The sequence below is a fragment of the Bombus terrestris genome, chromosome 9, assembly GCF_910591885.1.
Source record: "Bombus terrestris chromosome 9, iyBomTerr1.2, whole genome shotgun sequence".
In the NCBI taxonomy this organism is placed as follows: Eukaryota; Metazoa; Arthropoda; class Insecta; order Hymenoptera; family Apidae; genus Bombus; species Bombus terrestris.
This window is the reverse complement of record NC_063277.1, coordinates 2,138,498-2,153,533: the sequence shown is the minus strand read 5'-3', so window position 1 is coordinate 2,153,533 and position 15,036 is coordinate 2,138,498. Positions and strand designations below refer to the sequence as shown.

Here is a 15,036-nt window from a genome sequence, read left to right as displayed (position 1 = left end):
TTTCGCCACCCAAGTTATATTTATAATTCACGCAGCGTTTGTCGGAAACGGAGTCGAAAGGAGTAGTTCGCCGCTAAATGCGCTTTTCAAAGTCTTTGACATTCTGTCCCCTTTTTCATTAAATTCGACAGAAATTACGTCAGCGAGCATCGCATGAAAAGTAATCGCTGGTGAACGTGAATGCCGCGAAATAATTATTCACCGGCTGTCGCAAGACGTCGTATAGAAAAAAAATTCACAAGCGAACATTCAGAACTCGATGTTTCGCTAGACGTTTTCAACGCTTTACCTTGCATGAGTTAACGTTTTGCTTGGGCGAAACTCTCTCCTTCCCGTAGTCGTTAATTCTTCGATACAGTTTCCGGTGCACGTTCATTCGGTCGCTGTACTTGCCTCGTCCCTGTCTTTCCGGTGTGGAAACTACGACATACTGAAAATCTGCCTCGCCCATGAGTTCTGCATCTGCTATACAGAAGTTTTCCTTAATACGACTATTTTACGGACTAGTGCCTTTCAATTAAACGTCGTGGCCTGTCTCTGAATGTTTGCTCTTTTCACGCGGTCGAAAGACGCGCATCTCCTTGGGCGGACTTCTTTCATTCGTTGCCCTCGCGTCCTGTTCAAAAATACCGATGCCACTGAGTAGACAATTGAGACTTGCGTCGAAGTGCCCGTGTCGTAAACCGGCCGCGATCCATTAACCACGCGGATCCTCCTCGCGGCGCGTGAAAGGAGACGAAGCTTAGGGAACAAGAAGCTTTTGAATCGAGCTCTTGTATGATCACAGTCGCTTGTTCAACGGACTCTTTCAGGCTCGCTCGCTAATTTGCCGTATTAAAAAAAAAGAAGGGGAAAAGAACAGAGAGAAAAAGGTAGAGGGAGAAACGGTGGAAGAAAGAAAGCGAAGGAAAAGAAAGAGAAGGTAGAGAAGCCGTGTGTCATTAAGCTACGCTGCTTAATTGGGTTAATGAGGCGATGGACTCGCCGCATAAAATGATAGGCAGCCGTTATTCGAAAGACCCGCTGCTCCGGAAAATTCATTAGGTAAAGTCTCCGCCCACGATGCTGTAAACGCGATGTGTTTCTCCCTGCTACGTTCTTTTCGCCCGAATTCCGTCAATTCGCGGGCTAAAGATCGTAACTGAGACCATCGGTCAATTTTTAGGCGAAGGAGAGGAACGACAGATATTCTCGACGTTTTCGTACGATGCTCGAATGAGTTTCACGATGACATTAAAATCTTAGGAAGAACGAGACAGCGATAAGATGGAAAATAGAGTGTGGAAGTTGCCATGACGCAACGAATACGATTTTACCATATTCAGGTTTCGAGCCTCGGTTTAAATAAAGTACCGCATGGAAGCTCGTATTTTTGAATGAGAAGTGGCGCTTCTTTCGAATTCGATTCGATGAATGAAATTTCACATCGGAACGTTTGCTTTCGAGAGCGAGAAAGCATAGAAAAAATATGTTTGTACAAAACAAAAGTCGATTATGATTTTCTCTTTCTCATAGGAGAAACTGTACTTGTGTCGGGAAAATACGTTTCTGGCGTACATTTAACAAGGCTGAAAATCCCCTGCTAGCGTATTCGAGCGCGTTCGACGATACAGCGCGCGTGTACGCGCGCAGACGTTGAGGGCCGTTGAAATATCTTTCGCCGGATATGCTGCGCGTCAGTTGCAAAGCCGATATTTCAGTGGTGCCGCATATAAACACGAGTAAAAGGACCATTTCACGCCCCCGCCCTCCCGACTGCACCACGGATCCACCGAATTTTGATTCCTATCGCCTAAAGTCACTTGCAGCGGTCTTTAAATCTCGACGCTGCAGGATTTTTCACCGTTTCACCGTGCGAATCGTTTGGAAATTCCTGCTTCTCTTCTGATATTCGTCCGCTCTTTTCAAACGAACGCATTTCCTCGGTGTCTAGATCTTTCCTAATTTCCTGGAATTTTAGATAGCTCGAAAGGAACGGGCTGTGTTTAAAAAGACGACGCTCGACGAAAAGATATTCGAACGTTTGTCAGATATCGTGGCAACCGTTGACCACCGTCGCTGCGTTTGACAGCAGACGGCCTGAACATTGAACGTTCTCGAGCTCGTTGTCAGGTTGCATTGCGTTTGATGTATGATTGGACAATTTGCGCGGATAATTAAGGCGTAATGTTTGTAGCGTAGATCGATTTTGTTACAATTTCTTTGAAACTTTGATCATCCTTTCTTCCTTATTATTTCCTGTATTATCTTTGTACGATCCAATCTTTAAAGAGCCATAACTTTATCCTAGTGGACGTATACATCTTCCAAGTTGAAAGTTGTAACGCATAATCCCTGTAGTAAGCCGCTGCAGAAATGACTGTTTGATTAATCGCGGAAAGACTATTCCTACGGAGTTGTTGAAAAATGAATACGTTGTGTAAAATGACTAGAAGAATCTTTTTTTTGTCTTTAAAATTTAGCTTCGACCACACGGTTTTCGAATAAAAGCTTTCATTTAAAAAATGTCAAATACATAACGTCGATAATTTCAGCATTGAAAATGCCGTATATTATAACGTAAAGTTACTGTTCTGTCCATTTCTGAATCGTTTGATAGCGTGCGCGCGTACAAAGTACAGACAGCTAAGAAATTTTTTTTTACGGAGAGAATGTGGAACATGCGTGAGGAATATGGTGCGGAGTCCCAGTGTGTTTTACTTTCGAGGGATATTTTTGTGCTAGAAATGCCTTAAACGAGTGCATAGATATCTCTGTATAAACGTAATCTGCGCCAACATAAATTAAAAGGAAATTTGAAAAATATATTTATCTGTTTCGTTTGACTTTTTCGGCTCTGCCAGAACGTACCATAGTATTAGGTTGTCCGAAGAGTGTCTTTCTTTTATAGACAAGTCTTTTACATCAACGCATCTTTATACAAAGACGAAACCTAATTTGTCGAACGTTGTGATCTTTATTTCGATAGAACAAAATGGATCATACGTAATTCGATAAAATAATATAAAACGAAAAATGTTATGCGTACATTATTTCCTTATAAAACGAAAGAAACTTTTCAGGCGACCCAATATATCGACTCGGTGAATTTTTCTTCCTCGCATGCGTGAAACGTTTTCCGACCCCATTGAGGAAAGCTGCGAAGATTTACGCGTAACAATTTTTGACATTCTACGCACATTTCTAGTTTAATGTTATCAACTTCTTAAGGAAAGAAAGTAGAAAAATGTCAGGATAAAAAGGGACGCAAAAATAATTCCGCAACTAGTTGGAACGTGAAGATTTAACACTCTGAAAACGTTGGACAAAGTCGAGCTCATTTCAGAGTCTAGTACGTACTCGAAAATGGCGGTCTCGGTTTCCGTGGTCACACGAAAGATATAGGGACGACGTCACAGGACGTTTTCCATTGAATCGACATCCCTCTGGAGAAGCCTTTCTCATTGTGATGCGGATGTACGTATATAAAGCGACGTCTTGAATTAGTTTATCCATATGGATTGAGATCGTCGTTGGCGCGGGTCTCGTAGATCACTCGGATTGCTTTCCATTGTGCGTTCTTCGTTCGACCCACGGCCATTCTCTCCAGTTTGCATCTGAATGCCTCCGTTCTCTCTGCTTCTCGGCCATTCTGTCAGCCCTTCTCGTACGCCCGCTATTATTGAATTATCCTACACTTGACACGCGAATGCCGTTTTCAACGATTCACCTGCTTCTCACCCGTCCGCGCTTTTTCCCCCTTTGGAAGATTTTTAATACGAGAACCAGCCGGGCAAAATGGCAACCGTTAACCGCGTCGCTCCCATCACACGTCTACCAACCCACCAAACAACTTTTACGACCACGATTTTACGAATTTCTTGGAAACTGGTCGATCGCTGATCACGGCGACTATTCAACTGGCTATTACACCGCGTCGTTTACAAACTCGAAACCGAAACAGCCCACTAAACTTTTCAAATGGAAAATCTATCGGAATCGGGTAGGTGGATCAAATTTCTGACCTGCGTTTGTTACGCTTTTGGTTAAGCTATAATCGATCGGGCTTCAACGTTATTGTAGTTCGCTTATGAACAACATGACATACTTAGTAAAGTATCATACGCGAGATTGACCGTTTATCGTTCATCGTCGTAACGCCGACAATTACACGGATAGTTAGTTTCTCGTTTGAACTAAATAGGGAAGCTCGTCAACCGTTGCTTCACCCGCAGCGCGAACGAAACGACGGAAAATGTTCGCGTTAGCAATTCCGCGTCATTTGAACAATCGTAAAATAGAGAATCGTGCGAACGTTTCGTAACTGCACTTTGCCAGCTTTTCGAACTAATTACACCGCTCTTCTTGAGCTTAGTTTTTTTTTTTATCAAACGGCCGAGGAGGATTAAGCCGCGTTTGGCGAGCGTTCATTCGCGACAATTTATGCAAGAACTCGCGGTTGCCAGACTTTTTGCGAGTAAGGTTCGCGTTCCGAGACGGTAAAAAGTGTCGGTCATTAGGAGCAGCGAAAATGCGAGCTAGTGGAAAACCGTGCCAGCTTTGCGTGTTCCTGTTGTTGTTTCCACGACTCCAGCTATCTGCGTCTCGACTGCGAAATTCGACTACGTTGATGGTGACGAGGTGCGAGATCATACGAAGTGCTTTCCTGTTTTAACGTTCTCATTTTTATTTAAAAAGTACATATATGTATATGCGTACACATGTACTAAGAATAGACTGATTTTAGTAAGAAACGCAATAATTGACCTGGATCGTTAGGAAAACAATTGGCTGATAAAAATTTTAGATCCTGTTGCATGGCGATCCTGAACATACAATGCAAATCGGATGATACATTTTTTCGTTGAAATTTCGTTGCTCAAAATCTGAATCTCATTCGTTTAAATGCTATATCGTAAATATTTATGAAAGTAAACAACAATAAATACCATAAATAAATTAATGGTACGACGATATTGCTTGAAAATTACCTGTAAACAGGTAAAAACATAATGATTATACATGTGATACACGATATACGTTAATGTACATAATTAAGAAGCTTTTACAGTCTAAAATGAATACAAATTAAAGACTTAAATAATTTTCTAATAATTATTCCAGTTTCTAATTTACATATTCGCATAACTATATATCTGTTCGCAAGCTTAAACGTGTTTCGCGTTTTCACAACTGTCGTTGACACACGGATATTGTAAAATAAAACGTTTCCCGAATAAAATCGTAATGCGAGTCGCGAGTTCTTGTCGGGTATCGTATTCTGGTCGATGGGACGCTCGATCACAAAACTGGAACACTTGGTCGATGTTTCTGTCGCGCACGGACGTTGCTCTTGGCTCGTCGATTAATTCGCGACGCTGCGCTGTCCAGACCGGTCATATTTTTCCGGCTGTAATTTCCAGCTGAATCTTCGCTACTTTCGTCGCTCCTATCGACGATACGGAACTATCATCGATCGTGAACTGGCTGAATCGGCGTGTTCCCTACTGTATCGGAAGCAGGGTGTATGTATGACTAGCCATGGTGATTCATCCATCCTCGATTTATGTGAAAAGCTTTGTTCCCGAAGATTTGCTAGAGATAGATGTAGGAGAAAATTGATTTTTTTTTTTCCATTTAATCCCTTCCCTCGAACGCACGCGCGATCTCATTCGTCTATCTAGTTATGTACATGTATGTACGTGTATGTAGACACGCACACATCTAGACACACGTACGAACAGAACAAATACACACGTGGTAGCACATCGTTTTGGTCCTTGCAATCTCCAATCCTCCTACGTTGTCACGCGTCAAGCGGTACACGATCCATAACCTGCAAAGCTCGAGGGAGAACCGCCCCCGTAAATCTGGTCGGTGCTCTAAATTAAGCCTCGTCTCGTCGGTTAAAAAAGAGTACACTGACTGCCTTATAAAAACGTTGAAAAGCCTACGGCAGACGTTGATTTTATTGTCGTGTCGTTTACATCCCGCTTCCTTCACCCACACCCTAAGCCTCAACCCCTGCGTTTTTATGTTCGCCCGTGTCGTTTTAATTAGCCGACCCGGTATCCCTCGATGTCCTGCGGTCAGGGGGAAAGTTCGTTCGCCTTGGGGCGGCGCTCGTTGCCTCGCTTACCTCTTCACGCTCGCTCCTCGTTAATTGTTACAATCGATAGCTCATTGTAATTCCAGCGGAAACTTGAAAGCATACTTTACAGCCGCGTGTCTGTATCATTGATGTATTATTATTAGACGAAAATCATTCTTCGTACAAACGAAGGAGATTCGCGGGAACAACGTTAGAAATTCAAAGGTCCGCTCTCTGATCGTTTGGAAAAGAAACCGGCCACTCATATTTCACGGTCCTCTTTCTACGCTCTTAAGACGTTTATTTTCTTTCCAACTATTCCCGCTTTTCTAACAGCCACACCAGCTGAAACGAAATAGAGAGTCGGTCCAATTAATGCACCAGCCGAACGTGTATATAAAAGCTTAGTTAGCGACTGTACGTGGCGCGAGATTCGATTAGCCCAGTTGCAACGCTCGAGCTGCGTCGTCGGGACACTGAACGATGACGACGTGCATTCATACAGCTCCATTGCCACGTCTCCTTTCAATAAATACGCACAAAGTTTCCGTGAATGTAATAAACCGGACGATTACTTGTTGTTATCCGTTACTGCTAGCTTGTCTTCGATCAGCGTTTAAACATTTATTTTTCATCGTTTTAGAAGATATTTCATCTAAACATTCCTAATTCCATCTCTTTCTTTTTATATCTACCGTGTCATACGTGGTTTAAGCTCGAATCGAAATGCTCTATCGGCGATACTTCATCGAGCTGTAACATTTTTCACAGCTCTCGGCAGCACGGAATACTCACGTTATATTACACATTCCAGACTTCGCGTCTGGTGTCGTTCGGATCAAAAATATATCTGTCATATAATCGACGGCACGATCCATCCATTCTATACTCTTCGATCATCAAGGAAATGAACGTTCCTGAAAATATCGGAAACTGTACTGTAAACTACATCGCGCGTTCCCTTACAAATTGCGAGCGAAATTAATCGGGCAACGATCAAGGCTTACCAGTCATCCGCGGCGAAATCTTGCGCGACTGCAACTGTGACGAATTACCAATAAACCTGGGTTTCGTGTTTTTCCCTGATACATTTCGTTCGTTCGACGAATAAACCGGTTGTCACATATTTTTCCATTCACCCTCTTGTTCACCACGATCGATACACAAACACATGGAAGCAAATCCTCGTAATTATTTCGTAGTCCCGACAAGATACAGGGGATAACGATGGCTGACTGATCCAGATTGATGAACGTGTCAACCAGGGCTCATTATTGATTCCATTATATCCGTTTCCTTATGTCGCAGATGGCCCGATAGCGCCAACTACTCGATCGACTACAACCTGGTATCGTTTACCCTGCTTGGTCATACAGTGTACGAACGAGTGTCGTCGCAATGGTCGATTTTTCCTTCGCGTTTATACAACGGATTGCTTGTTAAACAACATATCTGCTAGGTCACTCTGTGCTCAAGCAAGGTATGAAGTTGTCTTTGGGCTTTGCTGCAGCTGCAGCAAGAGTTTACACAAAGTATTAGGTCGATAGCAGGCAGATTTCATTTTCCTTTCTGTAGCTGTTGCACGAAGAGCGCGTGCAACTCGTAGATCGGTACAAAAATAATCGACTCTTTTAGCGTAAATAACACGAGTTATTAATCAGTTTAGGTTAATTTGTACGCGACGCACATCTTAATCAACGAATCCTATAAAATACTTAAACGCAGGTACGTTTCGTATTTCCTCCACGTCAATAAGAACTGACCTGCTGCTACGAAGAATTAATCCCGCTTTCGATAGCAGAGAAAGGATGAAAATCGGCCTCTGCCTTCTAAATTATTCCTCGCGTGCGCATTTACCATTTGGACAGCTAAGCAGGCATAAATCACTCAAAGTGTGTCGCTAGAGAATCGTGGAATGACAACGATCCCCTACTAAATTCCCGTAAGTATATATCGAGTCGTGAACCCGATACCAGCCATCCTCGTCCTCCCAAGAGATTGACAGGGGACGATAAACTCGAAAACTACAGTACGCTACGGGGTTCGTTACAAGAACCGAGCTAACGAAGGGATGGTCAAGGGCGAAGAAGGTGCAACGATAGGGAACGAAGGAAAAGCCAGGGGTGTACGGAATTCCGGTGTAATTAACTCGGTGGCCAGAGACTGGCTGGAAACGAATGGGATTGATAATGACCATAGGGTCGTCTTATCTGGCGACCCGACACAGCCCAGATAGGTAGAAAGGGTCCCGTGAGGTTTCTGACCAACTTGGGTCGTCTTGGCCCAGCGCCATTTTTCATTTTCTAATACGTGGAAATAGTTCATCAGTCGGTCGGCCGATAAAAACCAGCAACCGTCGATAAAAGTTTTTCGGCCTGTGCCTCGGTATTGACCTTGCTGTTAGTTCATCCTAAAAATATCCGAACGATGGAATTATTATTATTCGTTTAATCTGTCGTGTGTCGTTCGAAGGTGTTAGAATTTCATTGGAAAGTTTTGCTTGTATATTTGTAGATTTATTTTCAGATTTTTATAAATTACGGATAGTTGATATTACGTGTGACTGCCTTTGTATATGTACACATTAACATAATTTATTTATGTCGAAGATTTGATCGATAAATTATTCTAATAAATTATTAACAAAGTGGCTATTATCGGCTAATGCATCGATTCCAATGAAACGATTTTTCGTATATCTGGTTAGTTAAGCGATACAGATAACGATATCCTGACAATTTTATTGGTGTTCAATCGTGCGGTTTCGTTTCACTTTTCCATCAGGCGCTCACTCGCTACGTCTAATTACTGTCGCTTCGCGGACACGCAAAATGCAAATGACTGCGGGAAAATCAATGAATCGACGCATTTGGGTGCATTAGTCAAACGTTGATACGTAATGTCAGCACGCGCGTTTCCTATGTTGCGTTAAAATAGAAGCCGATGATTAAATGCGACGCTCGGCTTTGTAAATTGTCGACAGAACGCGGAAATACGCACGTTGATTTCGCGTGCCACAGCCGCTAGCTGAACGAGCTTTTTCATGAATAAAACAGATCCTTTGACGCTGTATAAAAATCGACATCGAAAGAAAAATAAAAAAAGAAAGAAAGGCAGTAGTATTCCATTAATAACACTACGTACAAGTATGTCGAGGGAGGAATATTTGTCAACATTTACGAATCTTAAAGAATTTATTTAACCAGTGACTGGTTTGTGAATTTCGCGCGTTAAAGTTCTTCACCGATGCGTTGAGCGAATTCTCAACGAGCCGATCGATACCACGCCACTATAAAATCGTAAATACAAGGCTGGTTCTTGCGGATGTGCAGTTTGAACGGGCACCGATTGTAATTTTATGGCAGACATCAATGAAACCGTTCGTATCCGGGGGATATTTATTCTCTGGATGGTGCGCGGTGAAGCATATAAATTTCATTTACATAGCGATAGCGATTACCTTTTTACGTAATTCATCGATTAACCTAATGGCAAAGGAAGCGACGGACGAAATCAAAATCATTTATCAATCTGTCACGAGAAAAGATAATGTCCATCGATATCCCGAGTTCTTGTTACTTTTTTTTCACGTTGCGAAGATTTTGACTGGCACGACGATAACGTACCGACACTTTGGCCGCGATTCACAAAAATTGAAAGCCGATGCTCTCAACGTGCTCGCGTTAGGTTCGAGCTCATTTATATTCAGAATCAACGAAGGAACGTGGAGAAATGTAAATCGCCGGATAATGCGGGGAAGTAGCTTTGCCAGGCATATAGGTACGCTGATAATGGCCGCAGGTAGGTCAGCAACGAAGCGATAAAAGTTGCTCAAGAGGTTCCCTTCCCTTCCCCTTTCCTTTCAGCGACACAACAATGCCGTTGAAGCCCTCCTTTATGGCCGGTTACGCTCTTCTCCACGGCTAGTAAATGACTTCGTCTGGCAACCAACTTACGCCTTACTATGTACTATGATTCGCTTGAAAAGTTGACGTCAAAGCATTATGAGATGCCGACAAACACGTGTCTTCTGCGCATATACTCGGTGTTCCGTAAAGACCGTACACCCGCTTCACTATGTTTCAGGCTGTTGTCACTAAAACTAATTGTTCGTCAGGGAATCAGGAAATTGTCTTCTTTCGCGGTAACTTGTTTTCTATTTGTAAGACTTTAGAGAAGTGGAGCAGAAAGTGAAAGATTCAACAACAGCTATTCGAGTCGAACGTGTATCTATCATACAGTCGGTGGAAACGAAATAACGCGGTGATAAATTAAAGGATTAACAAGAGACACCCATTGATGTAGCTGCGCCCGGAACTGTACGCGTTCTGTAAAAGCAATTTGAACCTTGAACTGCAAAAGACATTTGCATATTGATATCCTGTTTACAATATTTCATTAAAAGGTATTAAGTTTCTGTCCTATACAATTTGAATCTCAGTTAGCGAAACGTGTAAACTTTATCTCGCCGTTAATTCCACGATCAAGCGACACTAACTCACCAAAGTATTAAGTTGTCCGAAAAATTTCTTTCGTTTTATGAGGAAATAATAGACGCACAACGTTTTTTGTTTCATATTATTTTATCGAATCACGTACGATCCATTTTGTTCTGTTGAGATAAACACAGCGACATTTTACAGACTTGGTTTCACGTTTGTACGAAGGTGCATTGTTGTAAAAAACACGTTTGCGAAAGAAAAACACTTTACGGACAACCTGATATTTTAATATATATGACAACAAATTTTGTCGAATATATTACGCGTATTATACGAAACTTTTAACGTTATAACGTTTTCATCTACGGTGCAACAAAAATATACGTCTGTATAATTGAAGAGGATGGATGAAATGAGTAACGTTTAATGTTGAAATACTATGATTTCAGGGGTGGACAAGGCGTACGATGCTTAGGGATGCTTGGTCGAACAACGGTGGGAAAGGCTGGTGGCGATGGTGGTCTAGGTTGGGCGGATTGCTGGCGATGGCGACGGCCATTTCCTGTCTTGTTGCTCCGTTTCCGGGTGCCTCGGCCAATCCGGAAGCGAAGCGTCTCTACGATGACCTGCTGTCGAACTACAACCGCCTCATCCGGCCTGTTGGCAACAACAGCGATCGCCTCACTGTCAAAATGGGACTACGCCTCTCCCAGCTCATCGACGTTGTGAGTAAACCTCACTTAACCCATTATCGCAGCGCATGAATAGCGTTAGAAACTATAGAATCGGTGTAGAACGCCGGTGAGATATGTAGAGCAAGAGCGGTGGCTTCTGACATCGGGTTGTTCCCCCTCGCCAGGCCTCGATTTCACCCTGCGCGGGTAATTGCGCTTCTACCCTGTCTCGTCACGGTAATTTATTAAGTCCTGCAGTGGAACGTTATTTGTAACGGGAAATTTATTAGGCAAATACTGTACGCCCTATACAAATTAGTGATAATGCTTGGAGAGGATATAGCAAGAGCGGGGAAGACGATCGCGAATGCCTGTGGGAATATCCGCCATTCGAAGCGCGAGTTTTCTAAGGAGGCAAATAAACGTTTCGCAATGAATTAGGAGGACGCGAGTTAACCTGTGTGTAGAGGACACGGATTATAATTATCGATGGTTGAAATATTTCATTTGCAAGGCCGCTTCGCTGTAATATTTGCTTTTTATTTAAAATTCTCCCCTTGAATACTACATCGAAAAGCAAATGTCGCTGAATCTGAATTTTTCGATATTTCAATTAGAAGAAATTAAACATTCGTTTTTATAATCTTTGCACATGGGCCTTGCAGTCTTGTTGTATTCGCCTACGCTGCAGTATCGTGAACCCATTTCTATATACACAATTGCTACGTTATTTATCATTATTTATAATTTACAAGAGCAGTACGACGAATTTGAAGAAAGCGAAGAAAGCACGAAATAATTGTTCTCACAGGCAACTGGCGAACGTTGCATCGCTAAAATCCGCCATTTCCTTTCGCGATTCAGGCGCGTTTACATTGGATCGCGAGATCCACACCGGGCTGCAATACTTGGTCGAAATTCGCCGCATCCATACATAACCGGGTGCTCGGAATATTTGTTTCTGCATTCTCGTCGAACACGATCGTTCGGCGGCGAAGCGTTCGGCTAACTGGAAATTCGTTCGGAGCCAACACGCACCGAACTGGCATGGCGTATGGATTATGCAGCAGATACAGGCACCGATACACCGCGCGTCCACGTACTTGCGGTGATAAGTTGAATTCCGGGAGTTTCTGCCCGGAACCGGAACTAATTTACAAGCGGTTCGATCCATAGCACTTGAGCCATTAATTGCCATAATCTGATCGCAAGCAATCAATCGTGTCTCGGCTCGAGGTTTGCCGGATCTCGAACGGCTACCTACACACTCGAGGTCATCTTCTCGACGGATCAATGTGCTACAATTACGCGATTGTCTATCCCTTCCTTCTTGTCATAGGTGACCATACCCTCCTCCCATTTCGCCTCCGCGGCCGCATTGTCTCCTTGGTTATTACATTCGTGTTACATGCTTATGCAGCTTGGTCCGAATTTCAGCTGTAATTACCTCGATCACGGATGTCTATAGACTAAATACGTGTTCACCTCCGTTCAAACTATAATTAATTTGTTATCGGTTGGCCAGCCGGTTTGGCTGACCGTCGCGTTGGCTGTTATCAATGGAATATCAACACTGTAATTTCACTGCGACCACTTTCCACTGCGGATTTGCTTGGCACGCGCTAGGACTCGGCAAATCTCGTTTCGTACGTGCTCATGGCTCGCATGCCGTTTCTTTCCTCGGTGTAATCTGCGAGGAGAACGCGGTTCAAAGGATCGTTTGATGACACAAATTTTGTGATTTAGCGTGGAAATGTCTTTTGCATATTAACGAAACATCGTAGTTAGGACTTTTGTAATTTCGTTCATACGCTTTGATATTCCTCGTCACACACGTGAAAGTCGTAAAAACGCATATGTTTCTTGAGACGATCGTAATTTCGATTCAGACCGAATATAGTTCTTGGTCCGATCGTATTATGATTCGCAAAGTGAGTGGTTCCGTGTTATAAGAAGGAAGATTAAAAGTGAAATGAACTGGATTTTAAACGCGTGAAAGTAGTTTTAGCTGTAGAAACAGAGGACTAATTTAGAAAAATAGAAAGACAAAGTCGGGATCATTCGATAGGGTAGAGCGTGGTTCGATTTGAATCACGAGGTCTCGAGTTGGAATCCCCGAACAGCCGAGATTTCTTTCTTCTCCCGATTTTATGGCTGATATTGAGAACAGAAAGCGAATGACATACACAAAACCCGTGAACGCTGGAAACTTGAAAGAAGCAAATATGCACGAAGCAGGTAACGAGAAAGTTGAAAATGTGCAATACAAAAGAAACACGCAAGAAAGACGCTTAGACACATCGTACACTGGTTGCATATGCAATGGAAAAATTGTTTCGTGCGAAGGAAAATTCTGAAGAGGGCGTTGGAAAATATCCAATCGTAGAGAAGAGAAAATATTTCTAAAAAAGATTTCTAGCGACGAATTAGTTGCAGAAAATGTATTTTCAGTGCATCGTGCTTAGTTCGCGTGGCATGCATCATGTACGTACAATGTTTCTGGACGAAAATGCGCAGGAAGCGTTAATGGACACGCTAAACTGCATGCAAAGCAGCGCAGTCACGGAAAATAAATTCCCCGTCCTAAATAGAAGGAAGATGAAATCTAATTGTCGGCCGCGTGTTATTATAAACTCGAAAGCGACAAAGCTCAGCGATGTTCGCGTTATTCGATTAAATCTCTTTATCGTTGTTTGCGCGGCGCTTGCTGTTTCATGTGGCGTGCCGGCCTATGCAATTGAATTAAAATCGATCGATGAGAATGGCGCGCGTTTCGTTCGACTGCGATCACTGCAAAAAATTTATCGATGCAACGATGAAACAGAACAGGCAGCTTCCAACTACGTGTCTCGAAGCTAAAGGCGGAGCTAATTTATTTATCGATCTAAGTAATATCTCGAACCTGTTCAAAGATCGTTTAAAACCGTATAACGGATAAACGTCAGTGGCATGTGAATGACGTTCGCGAGTTACGACTTGGCAAGCGTCGAGTGCGGACTTTCCGCGAGCTTCTCACGAACAGTAATTATCACGTGCAACTGTGTGCATTCGTCGACTCCTTGAACTTGCAACCACAGCGCGAACACAGGATTTCAATGACACTCGGCCGGTCCACGCTTTGTTGGCTAATTCTACTTAGAAGCCGTGAATCGACAACGATGCAGCGGCAACAAGCCTAAATTACCCGAGGTGGTCGGGAATGTTCGAGCACAAAATAAATTTCTAGCCCACTGGACAGAGAAGGATTTATTCCGGGCGCGAACAACCACGGTACGCGCTGCTTTATACGAATTACCAGATCCACGTATCGCGTAAAAAATAGACGGAGAAAAATTGTATCGGAATTGAAAAAAGAAGAAAAACAGGAATATTTTGTTGGTACGTATCGAGGCAATTCGGGCAACATTTTATCGAGACGCGAATTTCAATATCTTTATGTAAAACGGCCGGAATACTCTGATGGAGTTTCCTTTAATGAAAGCCCGAGATCGTTTAAACGAGCGATAATGAATTAATCGCTTTCCAAGCGATAAATAGTTTGTCGGGAAATTTAATACTCTGAAATTATCGGGAATTTACTTTCTCTAGGCAAGCGAGCGTTTTTGTTGAAAAACGTCCAGCCGATTCCGTTTGATTTCCCCTCGGAGAACATAACTTCTGAGTATTTCCGAACAGTTTAATTAGTCCGACAAGAGCCAGAATTACGCGAGGGTGATGTAACGTCGGTTTAAACGATCGAAATTGCAGCGTGCAAGTCGACAAGAATTTTCTACACGCGCGATATCTTTCCCGACGTCGCGAGCTTCGTGCAAAATATTCAACGTCGTCGGGTACAAACGGCTCGTTAACC

At 43.0% G+C, this 15,036-nt stretch overlaps 1 protein-coding gene across 1 annotated transcript in view; it reads left to right on the top strand.

Annotated features, from left to right (window-relative positions):
- Nucleotides 1-15,036, top strand: part of LOC100647624 (acetylcholine receptor subunit alpha-like 1) — a 162,927-nt gene that overhangs the window by 40,809 nt on the left and 107,082 nt on the right. The window contains exon 2 of the mRNA XM_003397513.4: nt 10,962-11,237. Within this exon, the coding sequence (XP_003397561.2) occupies nt 10,980-11,237 (258 nt within the window). The 5' untranslated portion in view covers nt 10,962-10,979. The remainder of the gene's footprint in view (nt 1-10,961; nt 11,238-15,036) is intronic.